The sequence below is a fragment of the Malus domestica genome, chromosome 17 (assembly GCF_042453785.1).
Source record: "Malus domestica chromosome 17, GDT2T_hap1".
NCBI classification, from domain to species: Eukaryota; Viridiplantae; Streptophyta; class Magnoliopsida; order Rosales; family Rosaceae; genus Malus; species Malus domestica.
The window spans coordinates 33256394-33284298 of NC_091677.1; the positions used below are offsets into that span (position 1 = coordinate 33256394).

General features: G+C 35.7%; 2 protein-coding genes, 1 long non-coding RNA gene, 1 other non-coding gene and 1 pseudogene across 4 annotated transcripts; all 5 read left to right on the top strand.

Annotated features, from left to right (window-relative positions):
- The first annotated feature begins 9151 nt into the window (after positions 1-9151).
- LOC139193516 (uncharacterized) lies at positions 9152-10348 on the top strand. The gene is made up of 2 exons (XR_011577714.1): positions 9152-9695; positions 9847-10348. It is a non-coding gene; the product is annotated as an uncharacterized lncRNA (long non-coding RNA).
- A 3411-nt stretch (positions 10349-13759) lies between these two features.
- On the top strand, positions 13760-15455 carry LOC114822622 (universal stress protein PHOS32-like). Its single transcript, XM_029097403.2, has 4 exons — positions 13760-14126; positions 14253-14362; positions 14712-14830; positions 14972-15455. The coding sequence occupies exons 1-4, from the start codon at positions 13949-13951 to the stop codon at positions 15090-15092; spliced, it is 528 nt and encodes a 175-aa protein (XP_028953236.1). The 5' UTR covers positions 13760-13948; the 3' UTR covers positions 15093-15455.
- A 1070-nt stretch (positions 15456-16525) lies between these two features.
- Positions 16526-16611, top strand: LOC114822829 (small nucleolar RNA Z103; annotated as a pseudogene).
- A 161-nt stretch (positions 16612-16772) lies between these two features.
- LOC114822827 (small nucleolar RNA Z103) lies at positions 16773-16876 on the top strand. The gene has a single exon (XR_003771018.1). It is a non-coding gene; the product is annotated as a small nucleolar RNA Z103 (small nucleolar RNA).
- A 2467-nt stretch (positions 16877-19343) lies between these two features.
- Positions 19344-27827, top strand: LOC103405887 (uncharacterized). Its single transcript, XM_008344910.4, has 16 exons — positions 19344-19663; positions 19748-19831; positions 20027-20167; positions 20286-20356; positions 21187-21280; positions 22399-22476; positions 23235-23301; positions 23496-23581; positions 23680-23730; positions 25201-25248; positions 25856-25976; positions 26078-26258; positions 26641-26778; positions 26942-27054; positions 27385-27456; positions 27534-27827. Exons 1-16 carry the CDS (start codon positions 19493-19495, stop codon positions 27638-27640), a joined length of 1623 nt encoding a protein of 540 aa, XP_008343132.2. The 5' UTR covers positions 19344-19492; the 3' UTR covers positions 27641-27827.
- Positions 27828-27905: the final 78 nt, after the last annotated feature.

The following is a 27905-nucleotide window of genomic DNA, read 5'->3' on the forward strand; positions in this document are numbered from 1 at the left end:
ATTTTTGAGAGATGGGTTTTGCAGTGACTCTGCATGTGTTTGGTTCTTGGGTTTCTGCAGATTCACGGTGGAGTGTGGTGAGGTTTCACAGTGGTGAGATGAAAAAAATGAAAGAGAACCGACATAGTTTTTCGTGTCGTTTCCCACAGACGGCGCCAAATGTTAATGCATAAAACCGGAAGGTTTTGGAACAACGTAAATCCAACCGTGAATCATGCAAACGCCCAAGAACACAAAGATGTATCGTGGTTCACCCCAATGTTTGGGCTACGTCCACATTGATGTTGATTGTATTTCTCTGTATGAATGTATGGATTGCAAGTGTGAGGGGGAGTCCCCTAGAGAAAGAGAGAGTTTGAGAGAGTTTCTCTATTTGTGAGCCTTGTGGCTTTTGTATGTGAGGATGTGACCTCTGGATTGTGAGGGTGATTAGGCCCTTTTATAGACTAAGGGCTCCTCCCCTTTTACATAAATCATAGGCTCAATGTCTGGAAGCCCAACTAACGAGGCCCAATATAATATGGTACCAACAAATTGCATAAACGGTTATACCCATACCCATTGTGAAATCCCATTCCCGGATTTCACTGTTATAATCTACGCATTGTTATTATTGAAATTTTATGTTATTTTCAGGAATTTATATTAATTTATTTAAATTTAGATTTTAATTAAACTAATTACGAAGTTTGAAGTTTGGAAATTAATTATTTAAAATTCATAGATCTTTCGAGGTCACAATTTATATTTCTGAATAGAGTTTGATCTCACGAACGCGTAGGCACAAACCGTTCGTGAAACGAAGTTATAATGAAAGAGTTATTAACGTTTGAAATTAGGGATATTTTTGTAATTTTGCCCTCATTTAAAAGGCTCTAGAAAATCTGGAGCAAAGGATGTGCCACGTGTGTGGCTAGGATGAAAGCAAAAGAAGAGATGGACGACCAGGATAGAAAGGAGAAAAGAGATTATGAGAGAAATGAGGGAAAGGATGGGGGAAGAAGGACCAATCGAAAACAGAAGCAAGGAAGGAAAAGGAGAGATGGGAGAATGAGGGGAACCAGACCCCCTTCGACCCGGTTCTATTTTTCCGACCGATCCGGCTTTCTTCACTTTCTCCGGTGGTTTTTCGTTGGTTTTTCCAGCGAACTATTTTAGTAAATCACCTCAAAAATGTTCCATGGCCTTCCCTCTACCTATTCCACCATAAATTAGATGAAAATTGGCCTTGAAATTGTGCAAATTGCACCGGTGGGTACGCGAGTTCATAGGTGTCGATCCACCAAATCTGAAACAAATTCCTTCGATCACCACCACCTATAGCATCCTCTTGAGACCTGGAACAAAGCCCAAACAAGTTTGGGGGCGGTGGAGTTGTTAAGGAGTCGAATTGAGGACACCCAAATTCTAGGGTTCCGGTGGGTTTATGGCGATTTGAGGCTTTTCCCAGCCAAATTAGACTTGGCCATAGGTATAAAACTTGTTCCCCTCATTGAGACCTACTTTCTTGTAAAATTTGGTAATTTTTGGAAATAGTTGAATTTTCCGACGAGTCGGGGCGGCCGACCGCCACCTGCAGAGGCGCGTGGCCAGTTGGCCAAATATGTCTTTCTAAATCCAATTAGATGCCCTGAATTCATAATTGATATCCGTATGAAGTGGTTTGATTGTTTGAACTTAGTTTCATTATGATACATCACTTGGTCAAAATTTGAATCGACAATCCGACTGTTGGATCGTCACCAAACTTTAATACATTGTAGAACGTAATATTTGAGGATAGCTGGAACTAATGGATCAGGAATCCGATGTATGGATCTTCCCGAATTAGATTTCTAAGTTAGTAAAATTAATTGTTAACCGCCACCTAATTCTAGCAATTAGTGGAGATCCGACCGTCGGATCGCGATGAGATTTTAATATGTTGTTCTTTGAGCATAATGTGGACCTTAGGAAGTTACAGATCTAGATTATGATGTGTAGATCTTTCAGATTAAATTGCTAGGGTGTGGACCCCACCAATGATTTTTGGTCAACAGGTCTTGAACCATTTAAATTACTAAAATTAGTATTACTAAAGACTCAGTGAAGTTTTGTGGACTTGTCTCGATGAGTGACTTTAATAAATGGGATATGGTGATTACCCGATTCTTTATATTAATATCCTTTGTGGATATGACATGGTTTTATAAATGTGTTTTCTGTTAAAATGTGATTCTTTTATAATTGGCCATAAATCTATTTTTATTAAATGTGATTTGATTCATGGATTGGTAATATTTGTGAAAAAGTGATTCGAATTGCATATTGAAATGTTTTGTAAATTAAGGGCTAGTAGGGTCTGTGAACCTGCTTGGTTAATCCGCATTGGGGGATCACTAGTGATCATGCTTGGTTAATCCGCACTGGGGGACCATACTATATATGGATCACACTTGGTTAATCTGCGTTGGGCGATCCTTATGGCCATTTATACTTAGGGGTGATCATGCTTGGTTAATCCGCATTGGTAATCATTGCCTAACAGTTCTGTAGGTGTGACTCTGCTTGGTTAATCCACGTTGGGGGGTCACTAATGGTCCTGCTTGGTTAATCCACATTGGGGGGTCACTAGTGGTCCTGCTTGGTTAATTCGCATTGAGGGACCATATTATATGTGGATCGTGCTTGGTTAATCCACGTTAGGCGATCCTTATGGCCATGTATGCTTAGAAGTGATCATGCTTGGTTAATCCGCATTAGGTGATCACTTCCTAAAAGTTGTAGGAGTGACTATGTTTGGTTAATCCGCATTGGGGGGGTCACTGCCTACTTGGTTACTTTCTCAGGGGTGGCTCTGCTTGGTTAATCCGCTTTGGGGGGCCACTTCGTGTTTGGTTACTTATGTAGGTTTCGGCCGAACTACGTCCCTCTAGCCCTAGTTTTTAATGCACATATGAACAATGGTTTTTGGGAATCTTGTGGTTTGAATTAGAAAAAGCATTGGATGTCTAGGTGACTTCTTCGGAGTTTTCAGCGACTTGATTATGATTTCATAAAGCATGATTCTATACTTAATGTTTATAAATTGTGATCGATGGTCTGTTTTTATTGAATATCACATACTTGTATTATTGTCACTCACCCAAGCCTCACAACTTATCTGAGTGCCTGATTTGCCCAGTGTACCATTCCTATAATATAGGCATCGATTTTACATGTGACAGGTCTAGGTAGATTACGAGAAACAACTTGATATTTTGGTTCCGTTAAGTGGTTCGGAACCCGATGTTGTTGGATTCCGTTGAGTGGTCCGGAATCCTTGCTCTTGCTCATTTCCATAAGGTTATCTTAGAATCCTAGATTCGAGTGAATGGGAATTACCACAATAGATCTTGTGAATACAAATTAGAATTACCATGTTATAATTCATAATCCAAGTAAGGAATTATATAGAGTTCCTTGGTTAAATTCGTGAAATGATAAGTTATCGCATTGTTTGATTAACGTAATTAAATGCTAAGATTGTGCATCTTTGATTCATGAATTGATTAATTGACGGAATTGTGGAATGACGCTGGATATGAGTGTTGTTATTATGATTATTTTAGTTGATAGAGAATAATATTGTGCATTGTTGATTCTTTAAGATGTTACACGCTATGAATTGTGATTTTATGTGGGAAACATGATGATTTATGTGATTGATGAAGTGGAAATGTCAATCGTCATGTGGGATTGTTACATTGGATATTATTGTTATTGTTATGATTAGACTTGTTGATAAATATGGCTAGAGAATATGATTGTGCTTCGTCGTTTGTTCTTTGAAATATTGCATGATATGCATTGTGGTATATTGTTAGGACATAACGATTTATGTGATGAATATTCAAGTGTAGTGAAATAATGAACTATGAATGGCTTGATCCCTATTTAGGGTACGTAGGCAGTCTAACGAGGATGTTAGATGCAACCATAAAGTCTACGAAGAATTATTGCGCTGTTGGATCTTAAGTTATGTTTTGCCATTTCCCGAAGTTAGGGTATGTTAGAGATACGGGTATTTGGTGACGTCACGTGTTGATCCTGGACATATGTCGGGATCGGGGCGTGACACCAATAACCGTTTATAAACGGTTAACCATAGTCATAACCGTGTACCCATTTAACCATAAACATTTACCCGTTTATCCTTTTTTTACCCATTTACCCCTTTTTTTCATCCGTCTACATGTTTTATTTTTTTAAACAACTTGAAAATTACAAAAGAATTTTTTTTTCATAATTTTTGTTTTCTAACAATTAAACACTGTTATAGGTACATTTTAGCATGCATTTCCCTATTTTAATCATTTAGGTCCTCATTCAATTCCAATAATTGAAATAATAGTTTACGAACGATATTTTTCTGCTACACCCAAGCAAGTCTTTAATTATAATCCATATGATTACAAAGTAAAGCTTCTAAAAACAAAAAGTAGTCATTATCTTGAATACTAGATTATTCAAAGCTCCAAAATTTTCTAAAACTAAACACTTTCGAACACTAATGCTTTAGCATGTTCAATCACAAAATCTCATCGACTCGTTGTCACCAAAAGAGGCCTACAAAAGAAATGTATAAATTGAATTAGTATCCCATTTAGTATAACTGTTATAACATTTCCGACAGCTTCCAAATGATCCCAACAAATGTTCTTGAAATCTACTTACACTTCCAAATGAACCCAACAAATGTTCTTTAAATCTACTTACATTTCCGACAGCTTTGTAAAGAAGCTAAAATTAAATGGGTAAATGGATACCCGTTATAACCGTAGGTAATACCCACAATCGTCCATTTAAATTTCACGGATAAACGGTTATACCCATAACCATTTGTTCGTCTAAACGGTTACCCATAACCGTAACCGTGAACTTTAAATGGGCGGGTAACCGCGATTACCCAAACCCATGGGTATTTTGCCCATCCCTATTTGTCACACCCATTGTGGCCCGTGCATGACACATGGTTTACAAACAACAACAAAAATTGTCACTTAATTGACATGACAAAACTAACATGCATGCAAAAGATGGTTCATATGGAATGTGTTTGTACCATACTTGATCAATCCCGAAACTACCAAGCGCCGGTCAACTTCATACCTTCAAGGACCCACTGAAGAGTTCATGTTGAGGCACCCATGCCGAAGCACAAGAGTTTCCCTCCACCCAGGAGGTCAATCACAATACGTGCGTGTCAACGTCAGAATAAAGCTCCTACAGTCCCACATCGAGTGCAGATGAAAGTCAGAGACTCTCCTCAAATATAAAAGAAGACAACTCTCCTACAATTAAGGGGGAATGCTATTACTGTACTTAAACTCATCATTAGAACTCATTAATGATGATTATGCTTGAACATATGTGTTGTGTAAATCTTTCACTATTAATGAGAACTCCTTTACTATGTGGACATAGCCAAATTTAGGGTGAACCACGTACATCTTGTGTTTGCTTCCCCATCTCTATCTCTTTACATATAATCATCACTAGGTGACCGGAGTAATCATGTCAAGGTCACAAACTTGACACTTTATGTTGTTCCAAAGTCTCACTAATTTTGTATATCAACAAAATGTTAAAGAGACGAAGATCTATGAGCTTGAAATCTCAAGTCTTTCTCTAGCTAGAGGACTTGTGTTTCCTAAAAGTGACATGAAAAAAACCGATTGAAATCGTTGGATAGATCATACGGGTCAAGGGTGGACCTGCCACAAGGGCTATATGGGACGTATCCCAACCAGCTTGTATGTTTTGCTATACTACACTAGCAATCTCATACATGCTATGCATAATATGAAAGATAGAGGAAGCTAGGAGAAGTAGGTGGAAGAATTTTATTCTATTTTTAAATCAGTACAATTATTTTTATGGGATTTTTTAGTTTAAATATCTTAAGAATTTTTTAGCTAAAATATTATATTTTAGTTTATGTACTAATGGAAAAGCCAACCAAAAATATTATCTTTTATTTGGATGTCGGATATCTAGACAACTTTGGAGGTGATTAGTATGTCAATTTGGTACCTTTTTGCTTCTTTTAGGTTCTTTGGCTGTTTTTTTTTTTTATGTTTATGTCCGTAAACCCTTTTTTCAAACAGTTGCACAATCTATGGATTTTTGCGAGTCTTTATACTATTTCAGCTATTTGGAAGGCTCAAAATAAGTTTATTTTTTTAGGGTCGTCCAATCTATTTTCATTGTCTTTGCATGTCTATTAATTCAGCAATTGTTCATGCTGGGCAGTTTATTCATGGTTATTCTCAGGGTTTTGACACTTGAATCATTTGGGGATCCGACCTATCCCTCGTAAGGCACCTACCATTCTTCTTGTATTTTCCCCTTGGTTTCCTTGGGTTAAGCTTAATACAGACGGTTTGTCTAAAAGAAATCCTGGTCTTGCTGCTTGTGGAAGAGTTTTCAGGAATTACCATGGTCGTTTTTCTTGGAGGTTTCAATCAATGGATTGGTCATCGCAACTTTTTTTTTTTTTTTGCATAGTTATCAACAATTATTATTGGTGTAGAGTTTGCGTATCAGCGGGGTTGGTATTGTCTTTGGTTGGAAAGTGATAGTTCTAGTGTTATTTCTGCTCTTCAATCTTCTAATTTTGATTCTCCTTGGCCTCTTTGTACACAATGATCTATTTGTTTGGATCGCATTTGGAAAATGACTTTCTATGCATTTCACATAAATCATGAAGGAAATCTTGTTGCGGACAATTTTGTTAACATGGGCTTGTCTTCTCCATCTATAACATGGCATGATTCTCCTCCAATGGTGGCTCGTACTACTTTGTTTTCAACTTTGTTGACTTGTTTGGCTACCGCTTCTCAAATTAATGTGCATGTCGGCATCCAAGTTTGTCTCACTCTTTTTTTTTTCTCCAAACTTTATGGTGGTGTTTGACTTGTTTTGCAGGTTTAGATTTTTAGGTTTGGTTTTAGAGGGGTTAGGTTTCATGCCCCCCCCTCATTTTTCTTTGTATCATTCTTGTTTTTAATTTTAAAAGGGTAAGAATTATGTCCCCCTTCTTTTTCGTGTATTCATTTTGTTGTTTTTGTTTTTTGAGGGGTAAGGTTTATGTCACCCCCTTCTTTTTCGTGTATTCCTTTTTGTTGTTTTTGTTTTTTGAGTGGTAAGGTTTATATCCTTCCTTGACTAGGTGTAACTTATTTTTTTCGTTATCAATAAATTTTCTCTCGTACCGTCACGGTTTCTATAAAAAAATTAAAAAAAAATACTAATAATTCAAAATAATTACTTTATTGTCACTCCATACCAACTTTTTTCGGCCACCGGTGATCTATTAGCCAATTTTTTTGGGCGACTAGCCACTTCATTTCATAGATAAATGATTTCAAAAATGTCTTCAATAGAGTATAAACCCAAAATCTCAAATTGAAAGTAACAACTACGCCAATAAATACCGCTTGTGATATGTATTACCTTAATTAATATTTATACCAAATAAACATATGATGCAAAATAAAAAATATCTTTCCCCTTAATATATTTTTCTTGTTTCAAAAAATAAAAATAAACATATGATGTAATTTGTTTGCTGAATATAGTCAACTCTCAGGTCACTGTCTAACATTGACTTCCAAAAGATCACGTAAGTGTAAAAGTTTTTTATTTTTTGGAGTTTTAACGAAACACTTTCGGTACTGTTTACTTTAACGAAAAATGATATTTTTACTCTAAAGTTACTCCTGGTACTATTCACTTACAACACATTTTGTTATTTTGATTAAAACTCAAAATTTTCAAACACTTTTAATTAGTTTTCCTTTTATTTTTTGGTGCATATACATGTGAAAAGCAAGAATTTGTACCCCTACACCAAACAACCACCTGTGATATGAATACCTTCATGAAGAAATAATATAAACTGAAAGATTGTAGTTAATTTGGTAAGTTGACATGGTTTCACTAGTGAGGTCACGGCCCACGGGTTCAATTCTCCCAACTGAGATGTTCATATACAAGCCACCGCCGATGCTGGTATCCGGAAATAAAAATGTCTTGGGTTGACGGTTGGTAGAAGAAAAAAAAGGCGAAATTTCGAATAGGAAAACTAATGAAAATGGTTTGAAAACTTTGAGTTTTAACGATAAGGACAAAATAAAGGGTAAAGTGAATAGTATCAGGATTGACTTTTTAGTGTAAAAATGTGGTTTTTTGTTAAATTGAACAGTAACGGAAGATTTTTGTTAAAGTTCCCAAAAATAATCGGTGACCATTCAGTGAACTTTCCGACGACTGTGCTGGTGGTTTATGGCTTATGTCCAATGAGGGAAAATGTGAATGTATTTATGCTTATCAATGTCTTGGCCCACAAAATGTGGCTTAACCCAATTAGAATGGGTTGTGCTTGGTAGTTTTCCTCAAAATTGATAATTTTTTTTTCTTAAAATTAATGTGCAACTTGGTATTCAATCTTAATTTACCTGTATTAAAATGAAAATAATATAAATATAAATATGAAATAAATTTCATAAAAATCTATGTGCGTGTTCAGATGCTAGCCATCTATACAGAAAAACCTTTATAAAATCATAAAGTTAGGGACATGTTATAAATAAGCCACCATCGATGCTGGTGACCGAAAGTAAAAATGTCTTGTGTTGACGGTTGGTGGAAAAAAAATATTCGACTAGATTTTGAACAACTAAAATTTTTTTGGTGACCGTTCGATGAAACTTTCTAGTGACTGTGCTTGTGGTCAATGGGTCATGTTATATGAATGTATTTATGCTTATCAATGTCTTGGCCCACAAAGTGTGGCTTAATCCAAATAGAATGGGTTGTGGTAAGGGTAGGTAAACGGGTATTAGAACCGCGAGTCGAGGCGGGTAATCACGGTTCAGGGCGGGTACAAGCTGGTTCCTAATATTTTAGAGAACAAACAGGGTAGGCCGGGCTGGGCCCTTTTCATTTATGGGGTGGGCCGAGTCCAGATACTTAGAAAAACGGGTACCCGAAACCCGTTTCTAATTATAATGAACAGCCGAGATTAAATGATAACCTATCATCCAATCTCAACCATACCCGAGTCCAAGGTTCCATAATTCAGTTCACTCTCTCAATCTCAACTGCCTTTCTATCTCCCACGGTTTCTCTTCTCTCTCTCCCTGAACCTTCTTCTTCTTCAAGATCTTAATCCCAGTTGGGTTTTCCACAAATCATGCATTTTTAGCTTTTAGCCCAAAACCCCAATCTGGGTTTTGCTAGTTTTCTCTGCATTTTCACTGCAAGGACTAGACCTGTGAGAGCGTCATTTTCTCGACGCTGAGGAGGTAAAGGCTTTTGTCGAGGATCGGTTTGGGTTTCGATCTCTGCATATCCTTGTTGTGTCTGCATAATTGAACCAAACGGAAAATGGTTTGGGTTTCGATGATGTTCTGTTTAGGAAATTTCTGCCAATTCAAGGGTTATTGTGTTCTTGTTTTTGAAATTCAATTGATTTCGCGGGCATGCATGAGTCAAAAAGGGATTCGATTTTTGGGTTTTAGTTTTCTGGATATAGGGAAAATTAACCCAGAAACAGATAAATCTCGGTTTTGGGTTTTGGTTTTCTGGTTTTCGAATTGCAACGATGAGGAAGTAAACGATCCCTTTCATTCTGCTTCTGCTCTACCTTCTCTCACTCTTCCCCGATCAAGGTACACCTAGGGTTTCTACAAATCTCAATTAGTTGATTGTGAATGATGCATTGTTATGAGTAAATATTTCTGAATTCGAAGTTTGTATCAGAGATTTAATATTGATTAGGGTTTTTTGGCGATCTGTGTTTGTTCATGTCGGAAATTACAGGCCAATGCGGAGGATAATTCCAATGAGTTTATGGAGGTTGAGGAGCAGATTGGCACCGTTCAAAACCGAAAAAAAAAAAGTAATTAGACTCGTGGACCCATCCCGAACCGGCCAATTTGAAACGGATCGGGCTAGGTCCGGTTCCCAAACTCAAAATCCTTATACATGGCCCGTTACATTTTAAAGCAAATAGGGCCAGGTTCTTCCAAATTTAGACCTGGCCTGGCCCGTGCCCAGCCCTAGGTTGTGGGGTTGTGCTTGGCAATTTTCCTTAAAAATTGATTTTTTTTCTTCTTAAAACTCATGTTCAACTTGGTATTTAATCTTAATTTACCTCTATTAAAATAAAATAATTTCATAAAAATCAATGTGTGTGTTGAGATGCTAGCCATCTATATTATTGTTGTAAAACCATTACAAAATCTTAAAGTTTGGACTAAACCAATTTTATAACTTTACGGAGGTTATTACTTAATAAAGATGTAGTTAAAAATATTATTCATTGACTTATTTACCCTTAATGAATGTTGTATTTCTTGGATTCCTTGGGCGCTAAGTATTTTACTTCTTGCTTAGATTTATCCACAAGCTCAAAAACATGACATCAATTCAAAAAATTAAAGCATTGTCCCAAATAACTTTTGAAAAATATTATAGTTTTTATCCTAAATTTTTATTTGTGATATTGCATATTTTTGTTCTCATTGATAATTATTATGTGGAGACGTGTTTCCTTAACATGAGACTAGGAAAAATTATAACTTATTATTGTGGAGTTTATTCTTATACATAACTAGTCCCAAGTTGGGGCTAGAATTTTTTATGACTGGAGGTTTTATAAAGTATTACTTTAGGGAGGTTTTACTGTGTCAAGAGAAAGGTTGTTTCTGAATTGGATCCAAATCCTTGTTCAAGACTTTTAAGTTTTGATAAATTCTATTTAAATTTACACTAAAATAAAAGATAAATTAATCATCTAAGGGAAAAATTGTAAGGTTATTTTGCAAAAGGTCAATAGAATCTTTACTAATTAGTCATAAGTCAATGAAGCACGTCACATGTGTTTAGGCTATTTAGAAAATAACTATTCTACCTTTCTCTCACTTCAATTTATTGTTTTTCTTCTCTCCTCCTCACTCTCTTTTTCTTATCTACTCTCTTCTATCTTGGCTTTCTCTGATATCTCTTTATCCCATTCTTTCCTTACTCTCTCTTGTCCTTCTCTCCTCCCATCTCTCCCATCTTCTCTCCAATGAAGAGGAAGAGGTTGTTGGCGACGACGAGTAGCACCAGTGTCACATCCCAGTCTCGGCTGGCCATAACACGATATTATCTGCTTTGGGCCGTGTGGTGCGAGTGTGCCGACGAGGACGTTGGGCCTCTAAGGGGGTGGATTGTAACATCCCACATTGACCAACGGAGAGAGGGCAATGTGCCTTATATGTACATACCCATCTCCATATAGCACGAGGCTTTTTGGGAACTCACTGGCTTCGGATTCCATTAGAACTCCGAAGTTAAGCGAGTTTGAGCGAGAGTATTCCCAAGATAGGTGACCCACTGGGAAGTTCTCGTGTGAGTTCCCAGAAACAAAACAGTGAGGGTGTGGCCGGGGCCCAAAGCGGACAATTTGTGCTACGACGGAGCCGAGACTAGGATGTGACAAAATGATTCCATCAGAACTCCGAAGTTAAGCAAGTTCGGGCGAGAGCATTCCCAGGATGGGTGACCCACTGGGAAGTTCTCATGTGAGTTCCAAGAAACAAAACCGTGAGGGTGTGGTCGGGGCCCAAAGCGGACAATATCGCGCAGGATGTGACATAATGGTATCAAAGCATCTGACAAGCCCCGACCCTGATTTTCTCCGTACACCAAGGTGGTTACGTGATAGCCGACACCCGTAGGTGACACAAACCATTTATGAATGCAAAAACCAAGAATATATGGCAACAAACATGCAAATTTTCATAGAAATACTAATATCATAAAATAATATTCAAAAGCCATCAACAATTAATATATATCAGTAACAGTATCAGAACCCTTCATTTGCCAAACAGGCACATCTATCACTTACCAAACAGGCATAACAGTATCATTTGCCAAATAGGCATGTATATCATTTGCCAAACAGGCATATCAGTATCATTTGCCAAACAGGCATATCTGTATCAATTGCCAAACAGGCATATAGTGACCACTAGGTACACACAAAAAGTTGAACATAATCTTTCTAAAACATAGGTACTGATATCTCAAAATCATCTTCATAGTATAAAGTCATCCATCATCTATACTATAAAGAAGTGTGTGAAAACATGTTCTAAATAATATATCGTCATCCATCAGATATTCTATAAAGAACATGGTTTTGATAGAAAATATGGTATTCCAAAATAAGTTCAGTATAGTATGATAATCAATTTCTCATAAAACGTAATCATTAAATCATGTTTTTCATGTATGCATTTCTACTATTAAAACATGCATTTTAGAAGGGGTCCACTCACAGTACTTTGCCATCGAAATGTTGTGCAACTAAAGAAAACAGGACTTAGAATCGAGGTGTACAAACCCGACGTCAAGGCATTTCCGCACCGGCATCTTCGAATCCTCTTGGCGTAGGATCTATTCTTTTTTTCATTCAATTTTATATTATTTTCTTTAGTGTTCTAGTTAGTCGTATGCTCTTAACATGTTCCTTACTTGCATAATATTTATAATTAAATTTCTATTATCTTATTCGTATTTTTAATTCTCACGTATCCAAAATGGCTTGCGTCACCTTTGGGTGTCAGCCAGCACGTGCCTACCCTGGTGTACGAAGAAAATCAGGGTCGGAGCGTGTCAACCAGATCCCAACACCTCAGTTGATCCGTTACCATGACATCATGATTAACACGATTCCTTCCAGAACCTTCAATGACCTTCACGAGATCATGAAGTGGATGGTGGCGGTGGGGTCTAGGAAGGACTAGTCACACATTGGTTGCTGAAGAGATTTTCTAGAAGAAAGCTTGTTGAGGCTAGGGTTATAGATATTAAACCTAAGTATCGATGAGGTTTAGAAGGAACTGAGCGGTTGATCAAATATGCAAAATTCGTGCTTTGAACTTTAGGCCCTTTTTGTTATTTAATTTTATAATTGAATTTGTGTTTAGAATGGTGGAAGGCAATGCTTGTATCTCTTGGAAACTAGAAGAAAATCCATAGGAAAATAGATTTACAAAAATAGACACGATATTACAGAGTATGAGTCCAAATGTAAAAGCAGAATAAAAAAAAAACAGACAGTACATTGCAATAATTTGAATCCAAATGTAAAAGCAGAACAACAAACAGAGAGTACTGCATCTCAGTCTGAATCCAAATGTAAAAGCATAACAAAAAACAGAGACTGCAACGCATAATCTGAATCCAAATGTAGAAGATAAATGAGAAAGAAATGGATTTTTTTTTCTTGCGCGGCTCAATCATCATTATACTTTAGAAGTCACAATAAATTAAAAGAATTGTTATTGATACTCCACAATACTCATTTTGCACTCTAAATTTTCTATATGTGGGAAGAAAAATACACTTATGAGGAGTGCAAAATGAAAATTTTGAAGTGCAAATAATAGTTCCATGAATTAAAATGTGACAAATGACAATTAAAAGTAGGTATTTTTTTTTTTGGAAGAGTACGCATGTTACATGAACTTGTTAGAAACGCCATAGGAAAAGTATATATAAAAGTATCTGCAAATTGGGTATCAGGTAAAGTATTTTCCATGAATACTAAAAGAACGAATCTATGCGTGTTAAACTAAAGCAACAAATCCGCGGGCGCACATCGACTAAATGATATTAATGTACGTAAGAACAAGTTGCAGGAGAATTTATGCTAAAATTTTCTGTCTATTTTCCCATTAATTAACATTGTGTACTTTAGAAAGAAGCCAACTAGCTACAGCCTTCAAGAACCTTCTTCTGTAGACTGTATCATCCACAGTAAAGGATCAATGCCCAAGTATTTATAGATAAGCCGGATTAACTCAAAGAAAGAAAGGTTAATTAGAGGAGAGAGAGAGATCTAGAGAGAGAAAGGAAGTTGAGATCGATGGGGAAGGCTCGCAGTGTAGGAGTTGGAATGGATTATTCAGCAACAAGCAAATTAGCCCTAAGATGGGCAGTCGATAATCTCATCGAACAAGGAGATCGCATCGTATTAATCCACGTTGAGCCAACCAAAGCAGCTACTACAAGCAGGAAACAGCTGTTTGAGAACACTGGATCACGTACGCATGTCTCTCTCTCTCTCTCTCTACATACATATACTTGTTAGTTATCATTAGTTACCTTAATAATTTAAATTTATGAATTACATATAATTTCTTTTGTTTTTTTTGTGTTTTTTATTGCAGCTTTGATTCCTCTAGAAGAACTTGTGGAGACTAATGTCTCAAAGCACTATGGACTTACTAATGATCCAGAGGTGCTTGATATTCTTGACAAAGTGTCAAAAACTAAAGGGGTATGATAATTTGTTATATATTAATCTCATCTCTAATATTAATTATTTTGTATATATACATAGAAGTATAGATTTATAGGATTTGCACAACTGCACAGATAGATGGTAGAACGGTCATGATATATATATATAGTTATCTATCTAGCGATCATCTAGCAACGAGTATCGATTTACAGAAGTTTAATATACTATCAATGCACTCAATATAATGTTGATATTAATACTGTATATCATACACTGTAGATTGGTAGTCGCCACTCTTCACAAATTAGTTTGTGTGCATAGAGACATGAATTATTAGATTATAAATTAGAGTATAATTAATGTGTGTTGATTCGATTATGAACAGGCTGAGGCTGTGGCAAAGGTGTACTGGGGGGATCCAAGAGAGAAGTTGTGTGATGCAGTGCAAGATCTTAAGCTTGATTCGCTTGTCGTCGGAAGCAGGGGCTTAGGCCCTATCAAAAGGTGACCATTATTCGACCAATATTTCCACTAATTCACCTTCTCATAAAAACACAAAAGAAACGAAAGAAAATAAAAGTTTTTGTGTTTGATTAAATATTTTTCCTGCAAAATGGTTGATTAATATGTGCGATGAATTTGCAGGGTGTTGCTGGGCAGTGTAAGCATCTATGTGGTGACAAATGCTTCATGTCCGGTTACTGTTGTCAAGGGCGCACACAATCATCCAAACCATAAAATCTCAAAGAAACTATCTTTCAAATGATAATTAGTACTTTGAATTATAATGTGTTGAAATTAAAGGAATCAGGCCTTGGGGATATTGTGGTTTTTCCTTTTTTTTTTCTTTTTCTAATTAGGATGGTATTATCCAGACGATTTTTGTCTCTTACACACCTCTTGTTAATTTATATCCTTTGAACTTATTCAATTCATTAGATCTAATAGTCGGATATTGACAGGCGGTGTGTAAGAAGTAAAAAATGGTGTGTAGATATCACTACCCTTCTAATTATTATTATTATTTTTATTACCATATGGAATCTTATTCTGCAGGCTTTGGTTTGATGGGTACTTGTACGGTTGTTGAAACTTATTATCATTAATATAATATGTGCTGTTTGGCAAATATATTCTTTGTTTTTGGGTAAAAGCAAAGATATTCAGTTTAATACTTTAATATCTATGGGAAAGTAAAATATCTCGACCAATAGAAATGTTTTGTGTATACAACTTTTCAAATATGATTACTTTGCCCTTAACGGAATATGTAGATCATTAGTCAAATTATAACGGGTTAAAAGGGCACATTCTTTAAGAAAGTCCTAGAAGCACACATCAATAGACCCTGAGCCCAATTCATTGCAAACAATTCTAGTCAATTGCCACACAACATATGCACAGATCACCCTAACATGCAGTGGGTTTGCGTATCAATTTCTTAGTATGATAAGACTTTTGAAAACATATTTTTGGAATTTCAGAGGGATATAGCTCAGTGTCGGTATCCTTATCGGATTCAACTTTTTCTTTTGAAAAATTATGAATGTAGCTCAGTTACTTAGTACTCACTAGTTTCAAAAATAAAAAATAAAAAAAATTGAATCCAATGAATGATAACAAATAGTTTCTTATGATTTTTTAGTACATCGATATTTTTACACTAAGGGGAGAGGGAGTTCGGTTAAGCCACACAATGGGCAGCCTAATTTGATATCGAATTCTTCATCCACGAGATTCAGAGTTAAGACCTTTAACTTTCAAGTGAAGAAGAATACAATCATATACACCGTAGTATTGAGTGAGAGAAGCCACCCGACGGGCTTTGTTTTCTAAACTAGAGTTCATGGGCTTACCTCTAATATTGGGCCTTAGGGTAACTATCACGCTACGGCGCCGTATTGTCATTACTTGGACCGCGCCTAAAACACCCGATGAAATTAGGGTTTCCAAGTGCAGGACGGGTGCCTATATAATTGAATCGCCTCCTTCAACTCTCCCACTCTATCTCCTCTCCTCCCCGACGCTTCACCTTCCTCGTCACAGTGTCTGGTTATTTTTAGGGTTCTAATTCGGGGCTCCATAGCCGTTCTTTTTCTGTCAACCGCAGATTTTATTCGTCTCTCTGTTTTTGATTTTCTGTGGTTGTGTTATGTGTTGTTTGAAATTAGGGTTTATGTTTTTGGAGGTGGATTTGGGATTGAAGTGATGCTACTTTCCCCATATGATCGAAGCTGATTCAAACTTGCGCTATTTTTAATTTCCAAGCCAGAACTCTGATCTTTCTCAAATCCCCAAAATCCACTGTCTTTATTTATTTTTTGTTTATTAATTTTTTTTTAAAAAATTTCTTCAGGGTGTTTGAATTTTATGTTTTGTTTTTATATTTCAATATTTATGTTTTTGAATTTTGGGGTTTTTTTTTAAAAAAAAAAAGAAAGAAAAGATGGAAGTGATGATTATTTCCCCAAATGATCGAAGCTGAAATAACTGAGCGAATTGTATCTCTGTATTACACAGAGACCACCAAGCCAGGTGTATCTGATCCATCTTTCTGCACAATATATCAAAAAAAAAATTTATGATTTTTATGTACGTTTTGGGTCTCAAATACTGATACATTATGAATTAGAATCATATCTTAATTCTGTTCGGCCTTCACCTTCGCCGCGGTTAATACCGCAGTGATCGGCGGTGACATAATGCTTCTTTACGGAACTCTCAAGCACCATAACCATTTATTTCAGAATTTATTTGGGACGTTCAGATGTCTACATTTACGAAAAACATTCAAAGACAATGCGGAAGCAAATTGCAATGACGAATTTTTACCTCGCCACCCACAAAAACCAATGTAAGTGCTTGAATTGCGCTTGAAACTGGATCGAATTTGGGATTTTAGGGTTTGCGATGAGAGTGCTTGTAATTGATTAGTCCCGTACGAAAACAGAACAACTTGAATGGGGTTTAACATTGCGATGGTCACGTGAGTTATTGACAACGAACGTTATGTAACGGTGTACCTGTGTAATAAAAAACCTTCTCATGGAACAGGGTGGTACATGGTAGGTGTCAAATAAAAGGCAAATTAAGAAAAATAAAAGGCAAATTAAGAAAAATAAAAGCCAACCTACTCTTCCTATCAGAGTTTTGGCGCCGCTGGGGATGACACAACTTCAGAAAAACATGTAGGGTGAAACATTTAGGTTCAACTAGAAATGTCAAAACTGTAGTGAGAGCTTTAACATATGCATGCGCATGTGGTGAAAGAAAAATTTACGATCGATGAAATCTTGTGACGTACTTGCTCTAAAAGCGTTTGTTTATACTCGATATTGCACTCTCGGCCCATACATTTTAATGATCAATAGGGCGTTGATATGAAAAAATCAAGTTACTCGTCAAACAGTTGGAGGAAGAGAATTGGTGTCCGTTGCATCTTAAAAAACACACTTACTTCAAAGGAAGACAGCAAACGCGAAGAAATTTTTGGAAAACCACGGCAATTCTAACTTTTGGAATGCTGAGAAATAAGAGAAATTTTCATCAATTTTCTTCAGTTCTTCGCATGCTTCCGCCAGTCCCATTGAAACTATGGTTTTTGGTCTGGTTTTTCGTATTGGTTGATCTAGAACGAGAGGGAGATGGAGTTTTAGATTAAGAAAGTTTTAGTGTATTCACGCGGAGAGAGTATTATTACTTACAGATTTTTGAATTTTATTTAGAAGTTTTCATATACGTGAGTTTATGTCTAAAGTTTTAAGACTTGTAGCGGTCAAACTCTAAAAGACACTAAGAGTATCTTCAAATGAGATGTCAAAATGTTCACATAAGCTATAACAGTAAAAAAACCACACTAATGTTCTCCAACTGAAATGTCAAATTCTATGTGGTGATGACATGGATTGGTAGCAAGAGAATTGCTGTCAAATTTGACAGCAGTTTCAAAATTAATTATTAATGCTTTTTATTAGTTTTTTGTTGGTTTAATCATCATTGCAATTAATGTTGTTGTTGACCCGTTTCCCTTTTGTTCAATCGAGATAAGTGAACGGTCCCCTTTTGTTAAAAAGAAATAGTGAACGGTCTGGATTTCATAATTATTAAATGCCTTTTATTAATTTAATCATTTATTTTATAATATAATAAAATAATAATTTAATTTGACATATCAGTTGGACAATAAAATTTTAAAAGATATCAAAATGCCATATAAGCAGTCAAATTTAAATTTTATGTTCAAAACCTTAATTGCTAACAAATAAACTTCAACATGCCACATAGACAATAAACCTTTGGAGATGCTGTAAAACATTTTGGTTATAATGATGATTGTGGCTTCTTTGCGCCCTAAAAACAGTTCAACTTCAATATTTGTCACATCATCAATTTTATAGATAATTAAACGGTCAAACAAACTGAATTCTTTCTAAAATATCTACTATTTTTTTGTGAAAAAAAAATCCAAATTAGTACCTAATCTAAACTTACTCCAAAATCTTTTGAATTCTAAATAGAATATACACCAATTTGATCTACTGTATAAAAAAATTAAAAAAAATAAAAACCAACTTACGTAAACAAATTCATCATAACTATAACGTTTCTATTTAATAATAGGGTTTTTATCTAAAATGGTTTTTGAGATCTGCATAACTCCTTACTTTGATCATGAGATTTAAAATCAATAAAATTGTTCCCTGAGTTTGTCCATATCAATAATTTTGATCATTCATTGAAAAATCTCCATTACATAAGAATAGAATGATCAAAATACCTTTAAGTTTTATTAAATCATTTTGGTCAATTGTTTATTAATTAAGAGTATATTTGTCATTTTGATCTTTATTTAACATAATTTTGCATTAAAAGATCAAAATAATTGATGATGAACAATCTCAAAAACGAATTATATTGATTTTAAATTTTAGAACCACAAAATAATGTATTATTCAAATCTCAACTATCATTTTCGTTAAGAAGCCTCAATAATATCATGAAATGTGAAGCGGAAACCGCTTCAATATAATTCACATGTGAATTTTCACCATTTAGATTGATCCTGAACTTGATTTCCGTTAGTCCGTGTCGGTCAGGTGGACATGCGGTTTTTGATGGTTGATTGAATAGCTGCGAGTCCAGAAACAAATTAAAGTCTCAAAAGAAATGCGGAGGGCCAAAACCCCTGTCCTCCTTGTCGCCGCAACTGGCCTCACCTTCCACGCCTTCAACTCTGATTTCCTCTCGTCCTCCTCCGCCGATATCCTCCCATCATTCCCAGAACACCTCCGCACACCAATTCACGGCGTCGTTCGGTCTTCCCGTGCAATCTCCACCGTCTGTTTCCTCCCTCCCTCACATTCTCCAGTTTATTTGTCTATCAATTGCATTTTGTTAGAAATATGTTTCCGGAAATTGCAGATTGCGTTGACTGCCGTTGACTACAAGCTTACTCTGCGTGGAATCCCAGAGGACTCCGATGAGTACCGTCAGAAGCTATCCCAGGTTATTATGTTATCTTGCTTTTCTTTTGATATGAATGTTCAATTAATTTGCAGAAGAAATGGAATTTTAATTAAATTGTTAAATTAATTTGCAGAAGAAATAGAATTTTATGTTTGCTTGTAGCCTGATAAGTGAGAATCATATGAAAGAGGTTCACTTCAGTTGTATTGTATGTCTTATGATGGTGGCATTTAGGTTCATAGTCGTTCCGCTTCGAGAATTCTGAAGCTGTGTGAGGCCAATAGAGGATTTTATGTGAAAGCCGGTCAATTTGTGGCCGCTCTGCGACAGGTTCCGAAAGAGTACTCATCAACCCTTTCCTCATTGCAGGATCAGGTATGAATGAACAATGTGGTTGTATCTATATTTTGATGCGTATACTTGTATGGTTGTATAGGTGGAAATTAATCTAACCCTTATGAAATGGTAACTATCTGGTAACTCATCGGCTTAGGCAGTTCCTTGTCATTTGAAAGCAATTAAAGAAGTGCTGATCCGCAATCTGGGACACAAGCTGTCAGATGTGTAAGTACTTCATCGTGTTACAAGCATTACATCACATTGCAGTAGTGGGAACCCAGATAAAATCATAAAATTAAAATAAAAATAAAACATAAACTCTTAAGACGGGTTCTTAATTACAGGTGAGTTTTTCTGTACCGTAAGGGATTATGAAGGATAGATATAAACTTTGGCATTATATTGGGGTTTCTTAGTTTGTAAACGGGGGGAGACGGAGGGTAAATGGCATATGGCTTCTTCCTTATTTGTTTTTCCTCATTTGTTATAGCATGTTTGCTGCTGCCATTTTCCTGGTTTGTATATTTCTTTAAAAATTACTGCACCTTCCTTGTGTGATTCTTCAATGGAACTCTAAACTTGAATAAAAATGCCAGGATGTATGATTTTGGGATCACAATGTTTGATGAACCACAATATTTGTCCTAAAGTCATACATCATGGCCCTTTTTTTGTCTTATTGTTACTGTTACTCCTTTTTCCTAACTTGGTGAACCACAATATTTGTCTAGGGTGTGCTATCTACACACCTCTTTTTACTTCTCACACATCATTTGTTAATTTCTGTCCGTTGATCTTCTTCAATTCATCTGATCCAACGACCAAAAATTAAAAGGGTGTGTGAGAAGTAAAAAGGGGTGTGTGGATATCACACCCCTATTTGTCTTATTGTTACTCCTTTTTCTCTCCCAACTGCTTATCAAGCATTGTCCTAGTCATTTATTTTTTTGTAACATGTACCTAAAAACCTTTTGCATCTTAATGTGTTGTGCCATGGAACTCTGTAATTCAATGTTGAAATACAATTATTTTACTGACTTCGGCATTTACCTCAGGTTTCTGTCACTTGATGAGCTTCCCATAGCCGCTGCATCTATTGCTCAAGTACACAGGGGAGTTCTTAAGGATCATCAAGAAGTAGCAGTTAAGGTTGGTGAGCAGAGAAACTTCTGTTTTAGTAATTTGCATTTGATTTCAAAACAAATTAACTTGTAATTGTAATTGTAATTGGTTAATGGACCAGAAACTCTTATGCAGTGCTATCTGTACTTTAATTTGAATTCATTAGGAGAATATAAAAAACAGAAAGGAATGTGTAGTGGTCTCTTGAGAATTCTGGATGGAACTTGTTAATTCTCAGGAAGTGAGAAAAGCTTGGTGGGTAGCTTGACCAAATTCCTGAAGTTTTAGTTCCTTTAGACATTCAAACTTCCTTGAAGCGTGGGAATATAACTTCAATCTCTAACATTAACATATGTGATTATCATTTAGTCGAATTACATTTATAATACCCAAATTTTCATGTATTTTACCAATATAAGAACATGACTTTATGATATCCCTTTTGGCATTTCCTATACAACACACTGTTGAGCACAAGTTTAAAACTACCCAAGTTGAGATATAAACTGTCCACCTAGATAAAGAAACTTGCAAAGACACCAAAATACCAAATAAAAAGGACACAAAAGTTGGCTGTACAGTAAGTTTAGCTCATTAGTGTCAAAAGGGAAAGCAAGGTAAGGAATCTAGTTGCAATGGTCAAGGCAGGCGGACAAGAAAGACAGGTCAAGTAAACTCTTTCAATCTTGAAATGCTGTGTTGAAGATCAAAGTATAAAAAATAACAGCATGCCACAAATATTGAAGCTTGCTTGTGAACAGTAAAACATAATCATCGTCAAGAAACAAGTATCCCATGACAATATACTCTCACCCTGAACCAGCCAAAACAAGGACGAGATGGATAAAATGGTTGGACAATAGCTTAATTTTATTTTTAAAGAGGAAACTTCTTGGAGGCAAAACAAAGGTGAGAAGTGATTTAAGTTTAAAATAGTTTCACAAAAAGATTATTTACCTGAATTTCATGACATCTGATAAAATTTTCCATTCCTCAACCATTTCTTATACTTGAAAAAATGAACATATGCTTGTCTTTTCTGTGATCACTACTACTTTTTTTGGCATCTGAAGTTTTTCCTTCTCAAGAAAACAGATTTATACGGCTGCAGTGATTATTAATTTGTTTTATCATTTGGATAATAGGTGCAGTACCCAGGTCTGGAGCAGCACATGAAAATAGATACAGCAACCATGTATTTCCTTTCAAAATCCCTTACATTGGTACACACTGAATCTCATGACACTTTTAAATTCATATTTGCTTGCAGATTGATATTGTAGTTGCAATGATTTTGTCGGTCCTAAAAAGTCGTTCAAGTTTCTAAATAGTAATACTTGACAGAGATGTGATTTGTGGAGTTTCTGTGCAATTGTAGTCAATCAAGAACCTTATGCTTGTTCAAGGATTGTTATTCCTTGACCTTCAATTTTGGAGTTGACAATTTGCATGTTTAAACAAACCAGTTTTGCAGGCCAAGCCAAACTAATTTGTTTGATCCCTCGAGTGTGTAGGCTTATTTGCAGCCTTGGTTTTATGATATTATGCCTAGTGCTATGTTCTGCTATCAATGTATGTCCCAAAATGTGCTTAATTATTAGTTCTTGAGTTGGATCTGTGTATAATGTATACTATGTAAATTCATTTATGCATGTATGTGAGTTTCCACTTTCCATACATGTATTGATTTGAAGCCTTTTTATTGCTTTTAACAATAAATTTAGAATTATATTCTCAGAAATTAAAAGAAGGCCCATTTGTCCTCCTAGTTCTTTCTTTTGGTGTAACTTGGAAAGTAACATTGTGGATATTTTTCTTTTGCTAATGTTTTTACTAGGGGAAATAAGTATATTATCAGGAATAGTGAATTTCAAAAGAAAATGAGTTTGTAATTATGAAACAAACACAATGATTTCCTCGTTGTAATTATGAAACAGACACCCCCAGTTACTTAATGACCTTTCTCTTATCCATTTTACAGTTTTTCCCGGAATACAGATTTGACTGGCTGGTATCGGAGTTCGTACTTGCTATATCTCTCGAACTTGGTGAGTTGTAAGATGACATCAATAATTAGACCACTGCCATTGGATTAGACTTCATTGATTGCCTACTATTTAAATAGTCTTACTCAAGGAAGGAGCACCATAGCTATTTTCTTCATAGCATTTTATTTCTTCTCAAATTGTTGTCGAATATACTCTAGACAATGATGGTTTTCTCCTCTCTGACGGTTGCACAGACTTTATTCAGGAGGCTAGGAATTCTGAGACAACTGCCACTAACTTTGCAAACAACAAATGGGTCAAGATTCCTCGTATATTTTGGGTAATATAGCTGGGATACTCCTCTTTAATATTTATTGGGCCATCTGAAATATCTTTCATTTGTGAATACAACAAGCTGACCGCCATATATGTATCCAGGACTTGACCACTACTCAAGTGCTAACAATGGAATTCTGTACGGGCCACAAGGTATAGCCCTTTGAACTTTCTTATGTAGTACGCATCTAGGTATGCTTGTCATATTCTGGAGTTTATCAAATTTGTTGACAATTTCCAGTTCTCTCTAATTTCTGAAACTTTTTTAGAAGGAAATGGTTGGTTAGCTAATATTGCAGGAAAAAGATTGAGTGCTTGTTTGGATGTGCTTTTAAAATGACTGAAAGCGCTTTTGGAACCAATCCTTGGTAAAAATGCAGGTAAATTCCGGAAAAGCACTTAAAGTGCTTCCTAGAAGAAGCACATAACTGGTGCTTCTTGCAGAAAGCACTTTAAGTGCTTTTGGAACCAAAAAACATTTTCTCTAAAAGTGCTTTTAGCCATTTTAAAAGTACATCCAAACGAGCTCTGAAATTTTCTCTCAATCGCCATGGGACAGCCCAGTGATGGTGGATAATAGGTTAGTAGTATGCCATGTAGGTGTAGGTAAGGAAACTGGTATAGGTGTTGACCTGTTAGTTTATAACACGATAACTTTAGAATGGGCTACATGTGTTATTTAATATATAAATATGGCAATCTACCATAAATTTTCTGCAAGTAGTTCATAAATTAGTTTCTATAATGTTGGTTGTAGTGGGCCATGAATATACTTGTTATTGCCATGGACTCTATGTGATAATACACAAGTATAAAAGGGCGTAATGTAGCACTGGTTAACTTAGAGCTTGCATTCTATGATATGTTATATTGAGGCTAAACCAAGTGACAAAAAAAGAAGTTGATATGGGGTTTATTTTTTAAATTGTGTCAATAAAGATTCGTTCTGATGCCTCTGAAGTTGCTGAAACTGCAGTGATCTTACTGCAGAAAATCAAATAATGGAATAAAACAATGTAGAGTTTAGGCTTCAAAACCAAGACCATAAGTTGTTTTTTACATATAGACATGTTCTCAAACACTTCTGCATTGAATTGATGCATTTTGTCTATATTTTTGGGCTACTAGTACTAGCTCTCTTAATTCTAATTCTAACAAGACTCGAGGCTCCAAAATAAAAAAGTGTAAAACAAAATTAAAAGCCCTTAAACTATCATGAATCCTTCGAGCAAATTTTGTTTATGTTATTTTGGCTAGTCAAAAGTTTAGGGGGAGGGGAGGCTACCCCATCCCAGGGCCAAGGCATACCACAAGCCTCCAGTCATAAGAAGGATGACTCCAGTCACTTAAAATTTTATTGAAGTCAAAGAAAAGTATAACAGTTAATTTTTAATAATATTGTTAATGACAGTAACTAGCCTAAAAAGCCATAGGAAGGATGATGAGCAGATCTTATTATGAATTTGAATCACTTTTTGGTATGGTTTTCATTATTTGTTTTTGTTTTGTAAGTCTGCCTTTCATGATATTTTTAATGAACTTGAACTTGTTGCCTGTATCATTATATTATATTCTGATATCTGTGCTGCTAATTCCGCTAATAATAATTTCTTTAGAACTCAGGTTGATGATGTACAGTTTCTGGAGGAAAGGAGTATAAACCCAATGAAGGTTAGTTTTCAGGTTTACCTGCAGATTTTCTGTATATTGTAACGCCAGCACAAACAAAAACTCTGAACTTCATTATATGTTTTAAAACTCAATTTGAGCTCAGCCTATCTGATATTAGGCTGTTTAAATCATCTGAGCTGGACCTTTTTGGGTGGCTGGCTTTATAGGCGGTTGAGGCAGCAGTCTTCTATGCTTTTATCTACGCATATAACTAAATCTGATGGCCAAGATTAAACAGCAATAGCAAATGAGAATGAGCCAAGTCAAAATACGGTCGGGCATGCTAGAACGTGTTTTTGTAATCCAACTGGGATTCAGAAACTGTAGTTTATGCTAAAAATCTTATTTAAAGTGTGCATGTGTGTGCATTGTCACGTAAGGTCATACATTTGCATGCATACACATTAATGAAGCCTTGTGTAGTTACGATAATGTTTCGTCAAGTGCTTCTCTTTAGTTTGTGTGTGCTAGGCGAAAGTATGGTGGAAGTGTCAGGCCGCTCTTCCTGTTTTCTTTTCTTGTTTGAATTGTCTGATAGGTCTTAACCAGTAAAGCCAATTGCAGTTAGGAAAACTACTCTTAATTATTTGTGTTTAATTTATTGTAGGTAGCAGAAGTATTATTGGAAGCGTTTGCTGAAATGATTTTTATCCATGGTTTCCTGCATGGAGATCCACACCCTGGTAACATATTAGTTTCACCAGAAGGTCCCAATGGTTTTTCTCTGGGTATGTGCTGAAAATAAGACCAGTACGTAGTTGTTTAAGTTAAAATTGATTTTATTTTTGGGCTTACAATATGATTTACTGTTTATAAATTTGCAATGCAGTTCTTCTAGACCATGGAATATACAAACAATTAGATGAAGGATTCAGGTTGGACTACTGTCAACTCTGGAAGGCTTTAATTCTTCTAGACTCTAAAAAATTGCATCATTTGGGTGAAAGGTTTGGTGTTGGGAAGTATTCTAGATACTTTCCTGTCATTTTTACGGGAAGAACTATTGACAGGTGATTTTTTTTTCCTCTTTTGTCAGTGACGAGCCAATTCTGCTCCCAAGAAATTTATAAATTGCATTCATCTTTTCATCCTCTCATATATGCATTTGTATATATGATTGTGTCTGTTTAGAAGTGACAAAAGATACTCAGATTGTGGTTCCAGTGATACTTTTACAAGGTGCACCTCTTTTATGTGTTGATCCTTGTATAGGATGCTGGTTTTAGTTAGCAAGGAGCTATCCCAATAAAGATTTCCGCTTGATGCTGAAAGCTGAATCTATATTTTCTTTTCCTTTTTCATATCATTAATATATATCCCTCAATAAAGCATTTATGATTACGCTAACAAACTTCAATATTGAGCTAATTGCACTTTTACCATGTCTTGCAGTAAATCGGCTCTTGGGAAGACAATGTCAGTTGAAGAAAAAAGTAATCTAAAGCAAGAGTTGAAGTCCCTAAAGATGGAGGACATATCTTCATTTATGGAATCCTTGCCATCTGACTTCCTCACAATATTGCGCACTGAGTAAGTAGAAGAACGAAACCTTTCCAGATTTGAAAGCTTTTGATGTACTTCGCATTCTTTTTGCCTCTATTTTTATCTCCATATCCAGTGTGCTACTGGGTTCTGCCGTTACGAATTTGTTTGTTCAAATCCCTTATTGCTGTATTCTTATCTCCGTATCCAGCGGGCTACTTAGGTCTATCGTTAGCAAGTTGGGTGCTCCACAAAGAGTGAGGTTACTAGCCTATGGAAAATATGCATTATATGGTCTTTCTCCAAAGTTGAATCCTGAATCTGGTAAATTTTGCATATCGTACGATTTATACCTTGACAATTGCATTTCATTTTAACTTTTTCGGGGGCACTTTTAAGTTTTAGCGTTAAGATGGAAACTCGGTTGCTGACATATAACTGAATTCTAATAATTTGAAGGAAAGCTCTTTGAAAAACAACAAATTTTGTTCACAGACAAATACTGAACTTCAACTTGGGAATTTTAAACACACATGCATCATGTTAACTAGTTGTTCTGAACATTTCATGCCTAGTCCGCTATTTTAGACCACGATTCTAGAGCGAGTTTCCGACCATATCATCGTTTGATTCTGATTTCTGATTTGCTTTCAGATTTTTCTATGGAAGTGAAGTTATCCCGATTGAAGGCAAAAGTGAGCTACCTTTGGTTAAGGCTTATTCTCGGTAAGAACATTTACTCTTCCAATGCTAACAATCTAGTCAAGAAAATCGAAATGACTCGAATACTGATCAAATTTCAGGGGTAATCGAGCTCCGTTTGCAGTTGGGAAAGGTCAAGCTTCTGCTGCACATTTTGTATGAAAAGTTGGGTGGTGCTACGAGGAGAATTTTGCTTATTTCCTCTTAGCGTTATTTCAACCTACATATGTTCAAATTGTTCCAACTTTTCGCAGTGCGTCCTTGTAAAGGGTTTTTTTTTTTTTGTTTCTTTTGGAATACCCGTTTAATTTACATCTGATTGTTTTGATATAATGATATGTTTACACATTAAAGGGTGGGGGAATAAATTGGTGGTGAACTCATCATTTTCAATATTTGAACCTAAGAGCTCTTACTTACAAGTGAAAATAAATATCTCTAGGCCGTAATATATTTGATCATTAGCATCGAAA

Excerpts from the sequence above, each read along its gene's own strand:
- LOC114822622 (XM_029097403.2), top strand. The coding sequence starts at position 13,949 with ATGGGGAAGGCTCGCAGTGTAGGAGTTGGAATGGATTATTCAGCAACA. Across the intron at positions 14,127-14,252 it reads GTTTGAGAACACTGGATCAC|CTTTGATTCCTCTAGAAGAA; the intron begins GTACGCATGTCT and ends TTTTTATTGCAG. Across the intron at positions 14,363-14,711 it reads AAGTGTCAAAAACTAAAGGG|GCTGAGGCTGTGGCAAAGGT; the intron begins GTATGATAATTT and ends GATTATGAACAG.
- LOC103405887 (XM_008344910.4), top strand. The coding sequence starts at position 19,493 with ATGCGGAGGGCCAAAACCCCTGTCCTCCTTGTCGCCGCAACTGGCCTC. Across the intron at positions 19,832-20,026 it reads ACCGTCAGAAGCTATCCCAG|GTTCATAGTCGTTCCGCTTC; the intron begins GTTATTATGTTA and ends GGTGGCATTTAG. Across the intron at positions 26,259-26,640 it reads ACGGGAAGAACTATTGACAG|TAAATCGGCTCTTGGGAAGA; the intron begins GTGATTTTTTTT and ends CATGTCTTGCAG.